This window comes from Ipomoea nil, unplaced genomic scaffold (assembly GCF_001879475.1).
Source record: "Ipomoea nil cultivar Tokyo-kokei standard unplaced genomic scaffold, Asagao_1.1 scaffold0233, whole genome shotgun sequence".
Classification (NCBI taxonomy): Eukaryota; Viridiplantae; Streptophyta; class Magnoliopsida; order Solanales; family Convolvulaceae; genus Ipomoea; species Ipomoea nil.
Genome location: NW_017616661.1, coordinates 945,635 through 964,596, shown reverse-complemented (window position 1 = coordinate 964,596; position 18,962 = coordinate 945,635). Strand labels below are relative to the sequence as shown.

The 18,962-nt window shown below is 36.1% G+C and overlaps 2 protein-coding genes and 1 long non-coding RNA gene across 6 annotated transcripts in view; 1 reads left to right on the top strand and 2 right to left on the bottom strand.

The window, feature by feature from the left end:
- Positions 1-347: 347 nt before the first annotated feature.
- Positions 348-783, top strand: LOC109194131. The gene is made up of 2 exons (XR_002048444.1): positions 348-478; positions 579-783. It is a non-coding gene; the product is annotated as an uncharacterized LOC109194131 (long non-coding RNA).
- The window catches only part of LOC109194092 (2,4-dichlorophenol 6-monooxygenase), a 30,220-nt gene continuing 11,865 nt past the window's right edge, over positions 608-18,962 (bottom strand). The window contains exons 1-13 of one of the 4 annotated variants that reach the window (XM_019344992.1): positions 6,396-6,517; positions 5,798-5,925; positions 4,879-5,160; positions 4,611-4,693; positions 4,388-4,523; positions 3,591-4,081; positions 3,458-3,505; positions 3,135-3,306; positions 2,437-2,549; positions 2,182-2,278; positions 1,879-2,098; positions 1,547-1,700; positions 608-1,218 (exon numbers count right to left, since the gene is read on the bottom strand). In XM_019344992.1, the coding sequence (XP_019200537.1) occupies positions 817-1,218; positions 1,547-1,700; positions 1,879-2,098; positions 2,182-2,278; positions 2,437-2,549; positions 3,135-3,306; positions 3,458-3,505; positions 3,591-4,081; positions 4,388-4,523; positions 4,611-4,693; positions 4,879-5,110 (2,148 nt within the window). In that variant the 5' untranslated portion in view covers positions 5,111-5,160; positions 5,798-5,925; positions 6,396-6,517 and the 3' untranslated portion in view covers positions 608-816. Of the gene's footprint in view, positions 1,219-1,546; positions 1,701-1,878; positions 2,099-2,181; positions 2,279-2,436; positions 2,550-3,134; positions 3,307-3,457; positions 3,506-3,590; positions 4,082-4,387; positions 4,537-4,610; positions 4,695-4,878; positions 5,172-5,797; positions 5,926-6,395; positions 6,518-18,962 lie in introns of those variants that run through there. The other 3 variants (XM_019344984.1, XM_019344975.1, XM_019345001.1) reach the window with 3 other exon arrangements.
- Positions 13,524-18,937, bottom strand: LOC109194118. Its single transcript, XM_019345012.1, has 4 exons — positions 18,408-18,937; positions 16,034-16,465; positions 14,905-15,211; positions 13,524-14,200 (listed from the first exon to the last, which is right to left on the bottom strand). Exons 1-4 carry the CDS (start codon positions 18,882-18,884, stop codon positions 14,067-14,069), a joined length of 1,350 nt encoding a protein of 449 aa, XP_019200557.1. The 5' UTR covers positions 18,885-18,937; the 3' UTR covers positions 13,524-14,066.

The window sequence follows — 18,962 nt, the reverse complement described above, 5'->3', positions numbered from 1 at the left end:
CTATAAAAAGTCAAGTTTCTCCTCTTCAAGTTGTGCATTTTGTTTCGAATACTGCTACCTGATACTGAATATATTCCATTTCTGGCAGCTCTTGAAATTTCCTTCACCCAATACCGTTTAAAATGCATGAAACATCAGATGAGAGCTCTACGCATCTACGTAGTTTCTCATTAAATTTACCTTTGGGGCAAATTATACTATAAATCATGGCTTAATGTAATTATAAATAAATGTTGAAAGTTCATTATTTATCATGGCTTAGTATATTGAATAAACTTTCAGTAAACAAATAATGTACCTTTAAAAAATCAACATATTTATTAAAAATAAACTTTTAATATATTAAAAATGTATTTTATATCAACAATCCACTTTACAAGGTGGTAAACCATAGTATAACGAGCCTCTTTAGCTCACAATCTTATTATCGCCACAAATTTATTACATACTCCGTAGAAAGTCTCATAAAAATAACACAGTAATAAAATATAAAAGAAATAAAATTTAAAAAAAAAAAAATAAAACATAATATAATCTAAAAATTAGATTATATTATCAACATACCGACTTCCTTTGAGTGTAGGTGGGCAAAAAAATGGCAATGCACTAATCCCTCAAAATAGGTGTCTTATTTTCCTTGTAGACTCGGATATTTAAGGAAAACTACATATTTTTCCTCTTCTGATTGCCCATAGAAAGTACACAACTTTTCCAGCTTTAATTAGAATGGTAATACAAGAAAATGAAACTATTTATGATATTTACTTGGAAGAAAAAAAAAAATGGGAGGGACTAGGGAGTATGTATCATCATCTGTCATTGAGATCCAAGGATGGTGCGAAAAACTTTTCTCATCTCAGTTGTGGCATCAGCAGCAAGTTGTGACTTTGTGCGCCAGGCAATATGCTCGTCGGGCCTCACTAAAATGGCTCCCCTGTCTGTCATCTGGCAGACATCCCACCAAGACGACGAATTTGGTGCTCTCTTAACTTCCAAAACATCTACGAAATTCTCCCAAGGTAACAATGCAGCTTTGCTTCTGTTGGGTCCCGCAATAGTTTCTCCTGCCCACATCACGCATACCTTTAAAAGAACTTTACATTCCTCAGCAACCTGGAATGCCCCCAGAGCCAGATGGTAGGATGAGTCCACTGGTGCTATAATGAGAACAAACTCGACCTTCTCTGCTGATACAAGGTCCAATGTAGAAAACGTTTCCTGCACATAATCCATAAGGTATGTGTTGAAATTGAGGGATTGAAAGGCCTAGCGGCGGGTGGAGAATAACAACCACCCGCCAGTTAGGTGGAAGCAAAATATGTGAGAAACCAAAGAAAAAGAGAACACAAAGAATATATTATAACAAAAGATTACAATAGATGAAATAACCTCCATTTAAATGTACACATGTGAGAATTTATAAACTTCAAGAGCCTGAATTTCCAATCTTGCATTTAACAAAGTTAAACCCACCCCTCCCAAATGCCAATACAAGTTTTCCCTTAGGAATGAAAGAAAAGATGTTATTAAGAAGTTAAAACAATACCTTGCTAGGTGGATTTGAAAATGGTCTAACATTTATGTGTGGCAACCTTGATCCCGGATCTGCTGAGGGCACAAAGTCCCTCCTTCGTCCTGTGGGTGCTTCGGGTTCATGCAACAGATTATCACCATCAGACACCAATGCTCCTTTGAGGTACCTAAATTAGAGAAAGTAAATTAACAGAAAATTCAGTTACCCGCAAAATTAGCCTTGAAATAAAGAACTATAAGCATTCGAAGATGCTTGAATTTGGATTGAATAGATAAAACAAATTTGTTAACTGGATTAACTTGATATGCATAAAATCAATTCAATATAGGTGTCAATGGCACTACCTGAAACCAAGATCCTCAGCAGGGAACTGGAGCTGAAGGCTCTGTCCTTCCTCGAATATTTCTTTTAGTCTGGCAAGCCTAGCAGATCCAAGCGGATTATTCGGATTTAAAACAAGATCAGAAAGCTGTGCACGGCCTATGCTAAAAATTCCATCTAAAATAGTCTTTTGTACTCCAGATGGTAAAATGGAACCAATGGTGTCATTAAGAGCTTGATGTACTGCAAGGATATTGATACATTATCATCACTATATTACAGAGTACATTAGCGCACATGTATATAGAATGAAACATGCATTTTACCTGCATTTGCAATAGTTGGATCAAGACCAAGTGCAGCAGGAACTCTCATTGCAGCTTTAAAGTTTTGGACACTAAGCATTGTATTAAAAGTTGCAATCTAAACGTTCCAAGTATTAGTATATGAAAACCACTAAACCAGTAGTAAAATTGTAAAAACCTATCAAATTGCAGAATGGTAATGAAAGGTACCACATATCCAAAGGTGGAGGGTGAGGGAAATTTAAAGAACTAATTAAGAAGTCAGAAAAGCAATACCTGTTTACGTTCTGCTTCATAAGTGGAAAGAAATGATGCAGGAGCAATACCCTTGCTAACCAAAGCTAATTTCCAGGCAATATTATGAGCATCTTGAATACCGGTATTCATTCCTGAAATGGTAGAAAGAATCTCAGTGGCTCCCTTTCATCATATTGACAATATATATCAGTCTGCATCCTATTGTGGTTGCTTATATGGATATCACGAAACAAAGCTTTAAACAAATATAAATTGATCAAGCATCATCACCATAGGGAGAGTATGGTTTTGGTTTATGATCATTGGTGTATTTACCCTCCACATAATAGACGCAGATGATTCAAGTCTCTTCTATTATCTCTCTAAGATTATGGTTTTTACACTATCTGCCTGAAAGGAAATGTGAACCTGCCCTACTGCTGATTCAGTCCAGAAAAAAGAAATCATAACAATAATGATTTGAGCCAAATTAAATAAGGCTAATTGTACGGTATTAAAGGTGCCTGAGTATTAATTGAACGGGGATTAGTCTGAGTATGGTACGGGCTTAAAGGTGCCTTCTACAGTTAGGGCCGGCTCAAGACACCTCGTGGTCTGACCAAAAAAAAAAAAAGCTAATTGTAGTAATCCAAAACCTTCATAACCTAAATGGTACCAAACAAAATTTGGTAGGCCAACCAAAAAAGACAAACCGATAAATGAGAGCAGTTGCCTACCAAAACCTCCAGCAGGAGGAAAACGGTGTGCAGCATCCCCAGCAAGAATTATTCTGTTGCCACACGACAGAAACTTCTCAGCAACTTCAGCATGCATTACCCAGGGCTTTATGTCCATCACTTTGACGTCTGCAAGCTCTTTACCTACCAGCTCGAAAATTATTTTATGCATCTGCAGCAGTATTTTATAAGAAACCATGTATCCTTAAAATTTCATAAAATACAACTAGATATTGAAAGAAAAAAACAAAATGTTGTGTATGATTATTTTAATATGTCCCGTGTACAAAACAACTCAGCAAGCAGAGTGCGGAGAAGCATACCTCAGAGCTGAAGTCCTCAAGCCTTTGCTGAGGTGGATAAAACGGTATCTATGAATTTCAAACAGAAGTATAGTAAGTTTCCTTCTATACATTAGAATTACAAATATCACAACAATCCCATTGTGATACATACCTGCAACACAAATTCCCCCTGCTCAAGATTATGGGCTACAAGAACACCAATAGCTTTTTCATTAAATATGAAAAACAGCATCCCAGGTCTCTCATTAATGAGATATTGCCCCAGTTCTTGGCTCATAAAGTGGACACTGATAAGTTTTTGCAAGTTCTTTTCCCCTTTCATATTTATTCCCATAAGATTTCTGACTGTACTTCCAGCACCATCTGTACCAACAAGGAACTGACACCGGATACTTCTCTCTGTAGACTTTCCTTCCCCAGGGAAAGATGCAGTCACAGTAATAAAATGATTGCCAGGATTTATTGCTACGCACTCATGCCCCATAAGGAGCTGCTTCTCCGAAATAAAGCCATCATGCATGCCAAACCCTTCATAGTTCCTGATATGAAAATCAAGTTCCTTTAGCTGCTTAAGCATCAATCTGGTCAGTTTGTACTGTGAGAAGTGTGCAACAGAGACAGGGCTCACAATATGATCGAAATCTGAATAAAAGAGAAGTATATGAAACTAGCACAACAAATTGCACTTTCTCAAGCAAGCATGTAAAAGAACTGTCCTCTACCAAGTTACTCATAGATGTTGAGCATATAATATATATATAAATATAAATGTGCAATCCAACTATCAGATCAGCTTAGGCTGAGATGAAACACATGCTTCAATTATAGAATATGTGACAAAAATCAGTTCAATGAAAAGTACATCAACACACCACCAGTTGCAGCATTTGTGTTTGTTATTCGAATGCAAATTAGTATCAAATTAGGTGGTTTGGTACTATATTCTACCTTCGGGTTGCATATGATCAACTGAGCCAAGAATAGGACCCGTGAGAGATGTACAGTATATGAACTTCCTCCAAAACTCTACTGGTGGTTGAGAACTCAGAATCTCTTCTGCTAGACCATCCATTTTGCGAAACACCTATCAACAAATTCTACCATCAAAACAAAAGTTCCATTTATCCCATGAATATTCGATAGAACACATTCCACATAACAAAAAACCAACCTCCATTGATCGATTGTTAATAAAGTGAGCTTGAGGGTGGGTAGGAAAGACCTTGCTCTTCTCCAAGACTGCACATTTCACACCTTAAACAAAGAAACGAACAATGTAATTTTTTATAAAATAAAATATAAAAAATAAAAACCCGAACACCAAAAAGCAAAAGAAATGGAATTTGGGTTCACATAATAGAGAAAAGTAAGAGTATTGAATTCACAGAATTTTGCAAAGCTCCAAAGGGACAGTCAAAATGGTGATTTAAGATAAGTACCCAATTTGGTGAGGAGTATAGAGAGAGCGAGCCCAACTGGGCCGGCACCGATTATCAGAACGGGCAAGATTGGATCTTCGCCGTTTAGTGAATGCGAGTTGGATAATGCTCTTTGTTGAGTGTGGTTGTGGTTGAAGGACAGAGAAGTGATTCTTGTATGGGCAAGGTAGAGATTCCGTAAGCTTCTTCTCCCTGCAAGTCCCAGTAAAAGAAGGGACGTCGATTGGGCCATGGCGTTCTAGGATCGTACAACGCAAGCAAGCATAGAACAGCTCCTACAAACTAGGTTTAAATAAGAAATATTCAGATATACAGTACTTTAGTACTCTACTAGTGAATGTAATAATAATAAAAACAGCAAATACCAATTTTGATCTCAGACTATTAGCAAAATGATATGATAGTTTTAGTCTACATATGTTTACTTCCTAATTTTCGTCCTTTTCAACTTAAGAGTCCAATTTGAGCATAAATAAATGAATTTAAGCCTTAAGATCAATCCTAATTCGCAGTTTTCCTCCGGAAAAAAACTGCAAATTGGGATAAATCTGAGGACTTAATCACTTTATTCATGTTCAAATACGGATCCTAATTTGAAAAGCACAAAACTATCCTTAATAATTTCATATTTCGGCATGTTTTAAACGAACGGGTGACCAGCGTGATGAATTTTGACACTAAAATAATAGTTGTGGATGAAAACTGATACCAAAACAATAGGTGGATGAAAATTGGTATGAATTAAATATATGGACAAAAACTGTCATTTTACTAATACTCGTACGACCAAAATTGATATTTACTTTAATAAAAATAATAATAATAATAATAATAATAATCACTCATCAAAAACTGTCATTTTGCTAAAGATACAAACTTATAACTACAAAGTTAAAGTGTCATCCCGTGCAACACCTACCTTTCATAAAGGTATATTTGATGACTAGAACTGTTAAAACTGTCTAGCGTAGCCCATTTCTTATACTGGTTAGAATTTCACAACCCAACCCATGGTCCGACGGTCTGGCAGGTTAAACAGCCCCCGTCCTAAAATTAAAAAAATACAAAATTAGTAATTTAGTAGTACATAAAAATTCATCTGATATGCTGCTATTATTCACACATGACACACCTATCAAATACACAAATCACAGTTCACATGATCACAGTTTCAAACAGCTCAACCAAACAATTGAAACAAACAATATGATAAAACATGCAGAAAGGACGACTGACAAACATCTTCAAGAAGCCATTTGATTGAATCAATAACATTAAAATGCCCATCAACAAGAACCCATTTTGATCGAACCAATAACAATAAATCAAAATGCCCAAACCAACCCAGAAAACTGGTAATAACTTCAGAAAAAAGATCGCTAACCAACAGGTTCAAGAAGCCATTTATGTTCACAGTTCAACACTATGTTCACAATTCACAGAATCACAAAGGTTACTAAAAATTGTTTAGTGCAAATGTGAGAGGGAGAAGGCTGAATCGCAGTAGGGAGAGAGACCGGAGTAGGGAGACTGCCAGACTGGGAGAAGGCCGAAACGCAGCCCGCAGGTCGCCAGTCGCTGGTCGGAGACTCGGAGTTCGCACTTCCGCTTCGGCCTTCGCACTTTGCAGTTCGTAGAGAGCAGAGAGATTAGGGATTTATTAGGGAAATGGGGAAATGGGAATACGACAATAGTGCAATATGCTTCAGACTGTAGTTTTTTTTTTTTTTTTTTGGGTTACCCGGCTAGGGATGGCAACGGGGAGGGGAGTATACTCCCCCTCCCCGTCCCCGTCCCCATCCCCGACGTGGAATTAAAAATAGTCCACATCTTCGTCTTCACAGAGAATTTAGCGGGGACGGGGATTCTCTATCCTCGATCAACTCTTAGTCAAAATTTAAAATTAGTGTAATTTTTAATTTTAAAAAATAAAAATTTAAGTATTAATTTTAAAAAAATTAATATATATATATATATATATATATATATATATATATATATATATATATATATATATATATATATAGATATATATTATAACTAAAATAAATAAATAAATAATATATATATAATAATAATAATTATTCGGGGACGGGGCGGGGCGAGGAGAGGTATCCCCGTCTCCGCCGGGGAATTAAAAAAATTCTCCATCCCTGTCCTCGATCCTCGAAATTTTTTTCCATCCCCGTCTCCGTCTCCTACGGGGTCGGAGATCCCCGATGGTGACAGGGCATATTGCTATCCCTATACCGGGCAGGTTATCCGGCTTCAACCCGTTTAACCCGGATTTTATACGAGTTAAACGGGTTGGGTTGAATACGGGTCATGCTGGGATTTCTCCCACTCAATATCGGCTGTTTTGATAGCTATATATATTTCGATTTACAAACCATTTTTTTTTGCATAGAATTTTTTTACAGGTTTTCCAGTATTTTTGATGACATGGCAGCACTTTCCTGCTAATGTGGCTTTATTTCTTAGGGCATCCTCAATAGTTGAGGATTTTACACCAGATTTTTGTGGGCCCCAACATCCACCTCATCATCTACTATCGCACTCAATCACAAAATCTCCTCTTCCCATTAGTTTTAAATTTTTCACAACTCTTTGTGGAACCACAATTTTATCTCCCTATTTTAAGTATTTCTTTATTTATTATCATTCTAAAAATCATAATTATAAATTTGATAAAAATATCATTAATAATTATAAATTTAATAATATTATTATTGATAATTAAGAATTTTAATTTAATTAATAAATATAAATTTAATAACAATAATAACTTAAAATTAAATAAAATAAAATTAATAATTAAAAAATAAAAACAAAAATTTAATAGGTTAAATTAAAAATTAAAAACTAAAATTAAAGAAAAAAATAAAATAAAAACAAAACAAAAAGCTGGCGGCCAACAAAACAAAATTTAAAAGGGTTGTGTCAGGACGTTGTGGGCTGTGGTGGGCCATATGCCTCTGCAAAATTTCTCTCTTTGGAGGAGAACAATGGCCTGAAAATTTGTCATTCCCATTTGTCTAAAATTCCTAAGTGTAACTTTTACTATTCTAAAATCTCCTTAAATCAAATAAATGGGGATGCCCTTAGTCAGTTCCTCCAACTTAGGCTTATAAATAATCAAAACTCTAAATTATTGAGTCAAACCACTTCTTCTGGCTTTCTTATTGTCGTGCAAGTATCTCCAGTAGGCTAGATCTCTTCATTAACATACAAGACTTTTGGAGATGTCATCTTCTTCGAATTCATTACGAGTGAGCAAATATAGAGTACGAGCAAATATGGACTCGAGCAAAAAATTCTTCGAGTTTCAAAAATGGAAGGTAGGCATTGTTCGAATTCATATTTCAATTTTCTCATTTTTTTTTTTATTTTTTCCATTTCTTTCGTAATTTTCCCCAATTTTCCGTAATTTTACAGTTATTTTCTATAATTCTTTTGTTACTTATTTTTCTAGTTTTAATGCTTTCTTATTTTCTGTAATTTTTTTGTTTCTTATTTTTCCAGTTTTAATAGTTTATTTGCAGTTTTGTTTCTTTAATATTTTCCTAATTTTTTCATAATTTTACATAATAATTCCATAATTTTTTGTTTGTTATTTCTCCAGTTTTAATCGTATTGTCACTTTTCTTCTTCTTCTTCTTCTTCTTTTTTTAAAGTTTTATTTATTTGCAATTTTATTTATTTTTAGTTTTAATTGTATTGCAGGTTACTCGAGTCCTGGTGAACTTTCGACCAAACTTCAGTAACGCCAGTCACAATCACCTTCTCCAACAAAAGACAAGGCAAATTAATTGGTCTGCCTTCTTCTTCGACGAAAGGGAAGGCAATCGGTTTAGTCGCTTTCTCCAGTCGAAGGAGAAGGATGGCCAATTATTGTGTGGACCATGGTCCACATATCTGTGTGGACCATGAATATCCAATACATTTTTAATATACTAAAATCACATTACTTGTATACTAAAGGCACATTATTTGATAGTATATATAAAATAATGTATTTTAAGTACTCAAATAATGTACTTCCAACAAATGTACTTTACGTACACAAATAATGTACTTTTAGTATATTAAAAATGTACTTTTTATTTATGGTTCAGACAACTGTGTGGACCATGATCCATGTAATAATGATTGGAGAAGGATAAGATAGACCAGTTGGTTTGCCTTCTCTTTCGCCGAAGAAGGTGAACACAACTGGCAACCCAATTGTCGGAGTTTGGTCAGAAGTTCTCCAGAACCCTAATGACCTGCAATTGCAAGTCACTAACTGATTTCTGGACTTCAATGTTCCAAAATAATATGTTCATGGGTTTAATTGCAACTTTTGAAAGTTTAAGAAGCATAATTGACTTTTTGAAGAAAGTTCACGGGTCTATTTGACACTTAATAGTTAATACTAGGGGTGTAAACGAGTCGAGCCGAGCTCGAGCATGGGTATGCTCGAGCTCGAGCTCATTAAATGCAGTTATGCTCGAGCTCGATCGAGCTCGTGACTGGATGCTCGAGCTCGAGCTCGAACTCGATCTTGAGCTCGAGCTCGAATTCGAGCTCGAGATCAGGCTCGAGTTCGGGTTCAAATGCGTGCTCGATCTTAACCTTGAATTTGACGGTTTAACCTATTTGATTTAAAATTTAAACTGCTATGTTTTATCCATACATAAATAATACAAACTTCAAATCAAAACACTCAAAATAATTTCGCAACGAAGTAAAAGATAGTGAAGACACAAGTCTGTTTGTTCAAACTTCAAAACATTCAAAATAAGTTTACAAAACACAAGTCAACAGTAGTAGTCCTTGATTCCTTGTACATATATATTTCGTCCTGGATATGTTCAAAACAGGAAATATCTGTTCAACTTGCAAAAAAAAAAAATGAATAATATTAGATAATAAATGAAATTAATTAAAAATAGTTAAACAAAGATGTTACTTTGTAACTTACTTTCATGAGTTGGATGCCGGAAGAAATATTTCTTTGAATGATTTCTCTTTCTACAAAATAAAAATAAAAATAAAAATAAGTATACAATTAAACAAATATTTTTTAAAAAATGTATCTTTTAGCATAAAAGTTAACTTACTTTGTTTTTGGTAACTCCATGTATATGTCTTAGCCAATCACCCCCACAAAGTAAAGCTTGGGCTGTTTCAGGCAACAATGATGCACGATACGAATCAATTACCCTTGTCCCAGCACTAAATGTTGCTTCTGAAGTCACACTGCTAACAGGTATAACTAAAATATCTGCTGCCATTCGAGACAATATTGGATACTGCAGTCTATGCATCTTCCACCAATCTAAAGAACAAAAGTTGCTTGGAACCTCAGTAGTCTTAAGACGCGCTTTTTCTAGATAGTCTACTAACTCAGAGTTTTTAGGCCCTGAAGTTTCAACTTGGGCACAAAATCCCTCAAAATCTTCCCAAGCATATGTAGACTTTTGGCGGCTGACTTGGCTTCTAAAAGTGTTTGAAGAACTTGGATTTTCAGGATTATCTTTGTTCATTGATTCAGCAACATACTCTCCATAAAGAGTATTGATGATCTCCTTCACTTTTGCTATATTCTCCTTAGCTTCCTTATCAGAATAAAGTCTAGGGAAACAGAATTCAACTGCAAGCATTTTCTTTGTTGGATAAAAAACAACATCTATAGCCATCAACAAATTGCACTCACCCCAATATTTATCAAACTTCTTCTTCATTCTCTTAACCAAATCCTTAATAAAGTCATCTTCATCATCTACATGACTATCCAATGTTGATTTGATTTTTTGAACTTCTTGAAGAAACAAATTTGAAGTAGGATACTCAGAACCTGAAATAAATTTGAATTCAGATAATCACAATTCACAAGTCACAACCTTAACCAAATTAAAAAAAAATAAATAAAAGAAACAAACCTGAAATAATGTGAGTATCTGTCCAGAAAGTCTCTAAAATTGAGCAAACTTTGACAACCTTGTCCCAATCATCTTCCAATGGACAACTCTCATAGAAAGGATCACGATCTTTTAGCATCTTGAAAGCTTCTTTGAACTTAGTGCACAACTTAACATCTCAAAAGTTGAGTTCCATCTAGTTTTACAATCACGAATCAATTTCCTATCTTTCAATTGCAATTGTTGCACACAGTTACCAAATTGTATACGCCTTGATTCCGACCGGTTCACATATTCCACACTATTTCTAACATCACTAATGATGTTCTGAATCTCATCTAATCCATCTTGAACACACAAGTTCAATATGTGTGCACAACAGCGAACATGAAACAAACGTCCCCCACATACCAAACTTCTTGACCTTTGGAGTGTATCCTTCATGTACCTAATAGCAGAATCGTTATTTGAAGCATTATCAACGGTAATTGTAAACACTTTCTTTTCAATGCCCCACTCTTTCATGCATCCAAATATAGCATCAGAAAGCTGAAGACCTTCCCTCGGTGGTGGAATGTTAATGAAGTTTAAAACTCTCTTTTGCAACCTCCAAGAAGAATCAATCCAGTGTCCAGTGACAACCATATACTCAATCTTCTGATTTTTTGATTTCCAACAATCTGTTGTCAAACTTACTTTACTAACACTTTCAAGATTGTTCTTCAACTTCTTCTTTTCAATCTCATAAACCTGCAAACAATCTGCTTTGCATGTATTTCTACTAATTTTTTTCCACTCTGGTCATCCTTCTTTCATCAATAGGTTAAATCCTGCTTCCTCCAAAATAGTAAACGAATGCTCATGCATCATGACCCAATTAGCAGCACACTCCCTCATTCTTTCCATATTAAAATTTCCACGATGTAATGGAGGAAGGGAAGATGGAACTCCATCACTAGGCATAAAATTTAACTTTGTTTGTTGATCGGTGACCTACAAAGTACAAAGTACAAAACCAATACCATAACTATTAATAATGAATAGAATAATTTAGCTATATAAAAATTTATTTTCAAATTTAAGTACTTACCTTCAAATTTGCCTTTCTCTTAACGCATTTGTCTTGATGCCTCTTGTAGCTAATTGTTGTGCCCGATTTAGTTAATGCCACACACCTGAAGTCTTTTTTCTCTTGTTTGTTTGAAACTCTTGATCGTGTGTTTCTTCATTTTGTTGTGTGTCATGATCATCTGAATGTAATTCTACTCTTTCAACTCCTTCAGATTGTTCATGTGATTGATTAATAGTTTCATTGCTTTCACCAACCACATTATTTAGAGTGTGTGGATTTTGCGGGACAGATGAATTATCGGTAGACATGCCTAATGGAAAACAGTAACGACATCAAGTTATCATACCTCAATCCAACAACAACAACTAATATAAAATAAGAACTAATAAGAAACTAATATATAAAATATATTTAACTAGGCAGTATAAAACTATGAAATAAGAACTAATAAGAAACTAACATAAAATAAGAACTAATAAGAACTAATATATTATATATTTAACAACTAATATATAAAATAAGAACTAATAAGAAACTAATATAAAATAAGAACTAATATATTTAACTAGGCAGTATAAAACTATGAAAAAGAACTAATATATTCCAGTAGCTTGGAAATTAATATATAAAACTATGAAAACTATGAAAAAAATTTACTGGAAATTGTGAAACAAGAAAGTGAAGAAACTAATATATAAAACTATGAAAAAGAACTTACGGAAATTGTGAAACAAGAAAGTGAAGAAACTAATATATATAACTATGAAAAAGAACTTACTGGAAATTGTGAAACAAGAAAGTGAAGAAACTAATATATAAAACTATGAAAAAGAACTTTACGGAAATTGTGAAACAAGAAAGTGAAGAAACTAATATATAAAACTATGAAAAAGAACTTACTGGAAATTGTGAAACAAGAAAGTAAAGAAACTTCCGTACGGCAATCCCGGAGGTCTCGCGACGGCAATCCCGGAAGTCTCGCGACGGCAATCCCGGAGGTCTCGTGATGGCGTTCTGGACTTCTAGAGTGGTGACTCGCGACGGCGGCAACGCTTCTCTGCAGTCGTTACTCGTGAACCGACGGCAACTGTCAAAGTCTCTCTACCGTGGACGTGGAGGCGTGGACGAATAGCGGAATAGACAAAGTGTCAAAGTCTCTCTCAAAAGTTGAAATATGAAATCTCAAATTCTAAATGCGCTAGAATTCTAGGGCTTTTGAGTTTTGACTTTTGAGTTTTAAATTTTAATCATTATTTTTATATATTTTAATTATATTATATTATATATTATATTATATATTATACGGCTCGCGAGCCAGCTCGACGAGCCATGAGCCTAGAATATCTAGGCTCGGCTCATGCTCGTTTATTTGACGAGCCGCTCGAGCTCAGCTCGAGCTCGATTTTAACCGAGCTCGAGCCAAGCGTTGACCGAGCGGCTCGCGAGCGACTCGGCTCATTTACACCTCTAGTTAATACTATTAACTAGCTAAAGAAACAAACACAATCACCTAACTCACCAACTGCTACTAGCTAATTGCCAAAAAATCAATGCAATTTGCCAATTGACAAACAAGAGGTAAAAATATACAAGGGAGAGTGGGAGACCATGGTACATTGCAAACAAGGTTTGAGGTGCCCCCCCCCCATACAAATCAAAATGGATAAAACTTAAAAAACTATGGGCTGTGTAAACCATATTATATTAAAGAAACAACATTGTTAGACTAATAAAAAAAAAAGTTTATAAAATGCTGACGTGGCATGAGGTGTCATCTATTAGTACAAGTGTACAACAAGGTGTCATCTATTAGTACAAGTGTACAACAAGGTGTCATCCTGGGTTAGTTCCTGGTTGGGTTACCTGTAAAAATAGTACAAGAAGAACACCTAGAACACTTGGCTACAATCCAAAAACAAAACCATAACTTCACTCACTGGCTTTGGAAGCAAGAAGTAGACTGGTGTTATGAAACCTTGGAGTTCAATTGCAATGGTGTTTCTAAGGAATCCACCACGCTTTTGGGAATCAAGCACTTACCATTACGCAAAAAGCTATAGCTAGTAACGAAGGCACAACTATCTTTTCTTACTCCGTTGCATAACCACCCGCGCCACGGGTTGATGGCAGAATGCTGAACTCGGCCCTCCAAGTCGCAGCCCAACAATAAGCATTGCAAGTTTTGTTACTATAAGTAAAGTGACGCAAGGTGGCTATAAAACCAAGGTCATCCCTAGAACAAAGGTGATGAGGGATAATTGGATGAAGAAGATTGTGTTGATTAGACCTCGATTCACTGTGTACCCAAATATAGTAATTCCTCCTGGATTGCTCTGCAGATACATAACTGCATAACACATACATAATTTATTAGTACATGCATTGAACAAAACTACACTACACTGTATTGGTACGTTTAGCAGCTCAATATTATCAAACCACGTACATTCATGCTAGCTATTTACTACAATCAATAGCTATAGGTAAGAAAATTTTATCTTTGCCTTGTCGAATTCGAATGTAGAGGCAAAGATTTTCCTATCCCATGTGTCTCGGCTAAAGCATATGTTTAGTTTACGAAGGAAAGTATGATCATACTCCTAGTGTCACATCAAGATATTATTAATAACCAATGCTGCAGAAGGTGCTAGGTGCTAGACGGGCGCCCGAGGGGGCAACCTAGAGTGCCTAAGCGACCGAGTAATTCGAGTATAACGTCACCACTTTTCCCACTCAGGACTGAGTTGTTAAACTATTATAATCCTGTTAGTGGAGTACATGACTGGAGGAATATAGAAGAGGAGCAACCGAGTAGGCAAATACTACTTGGCCGAGTTGGGCGCCAACTTGGCCAATTTAGGTGCCCAACTTGACGCCTAGGGCCGCGCCTAGTCGACCGGCCAACTAAAAGCCGCCTAGAGCTAAAATCACCTCGGCTTAGGGGTGTCTAGCTCCTAAGCGGCCGATAGGCCAATTTTTACAACACAGTTAATAACTGATTAGCTCGATCTGCCTAATGAAACTAACCATAGCAACCAGGTGAGTACATACCTAGGGCCTCTCTCTTGTGGTATGAGGACATATCAGAAGCCAACTGCACATTTGTAGGTTCTACTATGAATAACCCCGACTCCAAATCACTTTCTGAGCTGTTCATATAGAATGAGCTTGATATATTAGCAGCCTCCATGTTTCCCATCCCAGTTGAATATCTAATTTGAGAAGCCTCGTCGGTGCTGCAAGTAGCTAAAGCGTGCCATGTACTTGCTAGTGATCCGATGCTTTCCGCCCTATGAGATATTTTTGCAGCAGCATACAAGCAAAGGATCACCCCACTTACCTGAACAATTGAGGAGACCTGAAGATCACCGGTGGAAGATAATTAGTTTTGACGCTATACTTTAATACAAAATGTAACCTGCAACACGTACTATAATGAGAAATGATTATGTATGGAAACTAAAGAGATCAATCCAGAAGCACAAGTTCATTGATTTCTGTAGTAAAGTTGAATCCAATCTAATTTGAAGCATTCACAGCCCTCAAATGTATAAACCAAAAGAATATTGGTCCCCTAATTATTATATATGAATCACATTTGATTCTTGACTATTAAAATTTTCTAATTAGGTGCATGACTATGTAATTTGTATTACATTTGGTCATACCGTCCAATTTCCCGGCAACTATTGACGGAAGTGCTCCTTCCGGAAGGAGCACTGCATTTGCTTCTTCCGAAAGGAGCACTTCTAGAAGAGCACTACATTTGCTTCTTTCAGAAGGAGCACTTCCGGCAATAGTTGACCGGGAAATTGGACGACAGGACCAAATGAAATACAAATTACATAGTCATGCACTTAATTAGAAAATTTTAATAATCAAGGACCAAATATGATTCATGTATAATAGTCAGGGGACCAAAAGTGAAATTTTCTCAAACCAAAACAAATAAGAAACTATTAAAGCAGATATATGTCCTCTTATGAAGTTGCTTCTAGGACTAGGAGGACTAGGATAGATTAACTGATTAAGTAAGCAATGGGTGGTGAAATTGAAGTGTTTGTTTATAGGAAAATTTCAATCAAGTTCTTATTTTCTGTGCTTTACAGTTTTTGCAACTATTAAAGCAGATAGTAGGCAAACATAATAAAGGAAATGCAGTAGTAAAGTCTAGTCTTACCACAAAATCAGCGCTGTTCACATAAGTTATAATCCCGGTATATCCTGTAGTTTGGAAGAGAGTTGCAAACTGACTCCCAGTAACAATAACAAATTCCAGTAGAAGATACATTCGAAATCTGTGGCTTATTTTTGAGAGATTGTACCGGAGAAGAACATGCTCGTTTATTAATAATGAAACATCAGGTTCTCTTTCCAAGAGCTTCACATAGTCATCAAAGTGTATAATTTGAAGATTGCAGACCAGGTGAAATAAAACACAGGCTGACAGGAAAACTACCGTAACGTAAGTCCATGACAAAAGAAAAGCCAATAAGATAGCAGCAGATTCCCACCATGATCCACGATGGACATATAAAATGCGGAAAACTTCACGGGCAGTCTTCAAAATGAAACATGGCAGTACCCACAACACTAGCAAGCGGAGAGAACCCTGCAAAATAGCAAAAAACAGATACAACTTCCAAGTCGCATATTAAATTGAGGATTTGCATAAGCCATAAACTAGAAAAACCATTCAAGTCAGTCAATCCAAGAATTGAAGAGTAATAAACTCTAGACTCAAGGTTGTCAGTTTGAACTATTGTTAAGAATCCCACATTGATAAAATAAGAAAGAACATATGGGATTGGATTTAATCTTTTAGTGTGGTTTGGCCCATGTGCATTATAGCCTAGATGAGTGACCTTCGCCCAATGTTAGATTATAACAACTATTAATCTCGGCCAGAAGTAAAGAAGGTAGTATTATCAGGTAAGAGCCTACTCTAAGGATATAGAAGGGCAATTCACTTCCTTTCATTTATAGGATCTTCGCATGTTTAGTTGCAAAAAATGTTTTCTATTCTACACTTTCAGCTATAAAACGTTTTTCAAGTTTTCATGTTCTACCCAAAAAAAAAAAAAAAAGAACTATAAAATATGTTCAAATTCAATTATTTTCAATTTATAAAATATGAAGTTATTTTGAAATCTTATTGCTTTCTTCACATAATAAAAATAACAATGCTAGTGGAAATGGTATTGAGCAGTGGTGGCCATTGAGTTAGATTACGCCTGCTTTGAAGTGACTTTGGATATCAAAATTACTTTGATGACCTAAGAATAATTCAGACTTTACAGTAAATTAAATTTGGGTTAGATTTATAATTTCAAATAACAACAGAAATTTTTGCTTTCAATTTAGATTGTGAGCAAACCTATTATTTTAGATATCTAAAAAATTTGGGTCCAAAACGTCAATATAGAACTGAGACGAAAACAGAATTTGAATTTTAGATTCTCTTCAATTTTGTTTCAAGTTTTGAAGTTCCTGCATTGACATAAATTGTATTATTTGAATAATTCCCAGTAGGGTTTGAGGTTTAAGCACAGGTAATAACCACATGAAGCAGAAATCAAGGCTGATATTCCACAACTTCACTAATCACTGGAATATATGCACTATTGCATTTAAGGTTTAAGCACACTAAGCTGAATTCCATACATAAACCATAATCTCTTATGTGAACATTAGTTAAAACCATTGTACTAAAAGTGCTTTTGATTTCTTATATCTATATAGCTATCTGCTTTCATCTTTCATTGATGAGGGATTGGAACTGCATAATACAAGTTTGATTTCTTTTTTCTTTTTCTTTTTAAAAAAAAAAAAAACTTAAGTGATACCAACTTCGTCGAATTAATCCTAAGTCCATAGGACCCCGCCCCTAGAGCCTCTGCTGAGGTAAATTGCGAATTGTGCAATCAGTCCACTAGTCAAATCCTAGTCTTCATGTGCACACAAGGATCCAATCCCACCGTTCAAATCCTAATCTTCATTTCGCGCAATCAGCCCATCGGTCAAATCCTAGTTTTCATGTGCGCACAAGGGATCCAATCCCACCAGTCAAATCCTAATCTTCATGTGCGCACAAGGGATCCAATCCAGACCTTCCAGCATCCTTGGACCTTTTTCACATACATGATTCCAGATTTCCAGTGGGATTCGAACCCCACACTGTCGCCTCCCGTCATGACCTTTTAAGTCAAGCTACGAACCAACAACACTAAGCCCCAAGGGACAGATTTGAATACAAATATGTTCTTTATTTCCTATTTGATCTTGTTGGGCAAAGGGCGGTGAAGGGCCAAGTCTAGCACCGTGTTGGGTTAGGGCCCGTGAAGGGCGAGCCAACTCCCACACCCAACTCACTACAGGCTATAGCTTTTGCATAGTGGTAAGCGAATGATCTTAAAAATAGTTGGTACAACTAACAGATCATTCAGAAGATATACAAACAAGAATAACACACACACTCATAAACATATCACTGATTACAAACATTGAAGAATTGAGTATGTAGAAACAGCAGCGAAGCGAAGCAATTTACTCACAGAGATCTTGTGAATATACTGCTGACTGAAGCGCTCCTCATGGCCGGCGTAGCGGTCCACGAACAGGAACTTCCGGACACCATATTTGCGCAAATTGTGGGAAAGGCAAAGGAGGGCAGCAGCAGCAAGGCAAGCCTGGGAAATCACGATACCAATCTCAAAGCTCTTGATTTGAGCAGCCTCACAAGCTGCGCAATCGGAGAGCTGAAGAATCAGCAGCGGCAGCGCCAAAGCAAGCACAGAAAAGAAACCCCAAGAGAGCACGAGCCTCGGAACTGAGGATTGGTTGAATCCCAGTAGAATCAGAAAAAATTCCAGTCTTTCAAGGGCTTTGGCTAGATGAGTGTCATCAGGATAGGTGCAATTTGCTGCTTTGCCTTCTGGATTTTCAGGGTTTTCGGTTTGCTCTGTGAGAAGCAGAGGAGTGGCTTCATTTTCAGGCTCTGATTCTACCGCTTGTATATGAGTTTCAGCCATTATTATTGAGTAAAAACAAAAATTTTAGAAATGGGGGTTAAGTCCTTTGTCCTCAACTAAGAATAGACCATACTTATC

Coding starts and splice junctions, on each gene's coding strand:
- LOC109194118 (XM_019345012.1), bottom strand. CDS start 18,884: ATGGCTGAAACTCATATACAAGCGGTAGAATCAGAGCCTGAAAATGAA. Junction 16,466..18,407: donor AGTATATTCACAAGATCTCT/GTGAGTAAATTG, acceptor GCTATTTTGCAG/GGTTCTCTCCGCTTGCTAGT. Junction 14,201..14,904: donor CCACAAGAGAGAGGCCCTAG/GTATGTACTCAC, acceptor TGTGTTATGCAG/TTATGTATCTGCAGAGCAAT.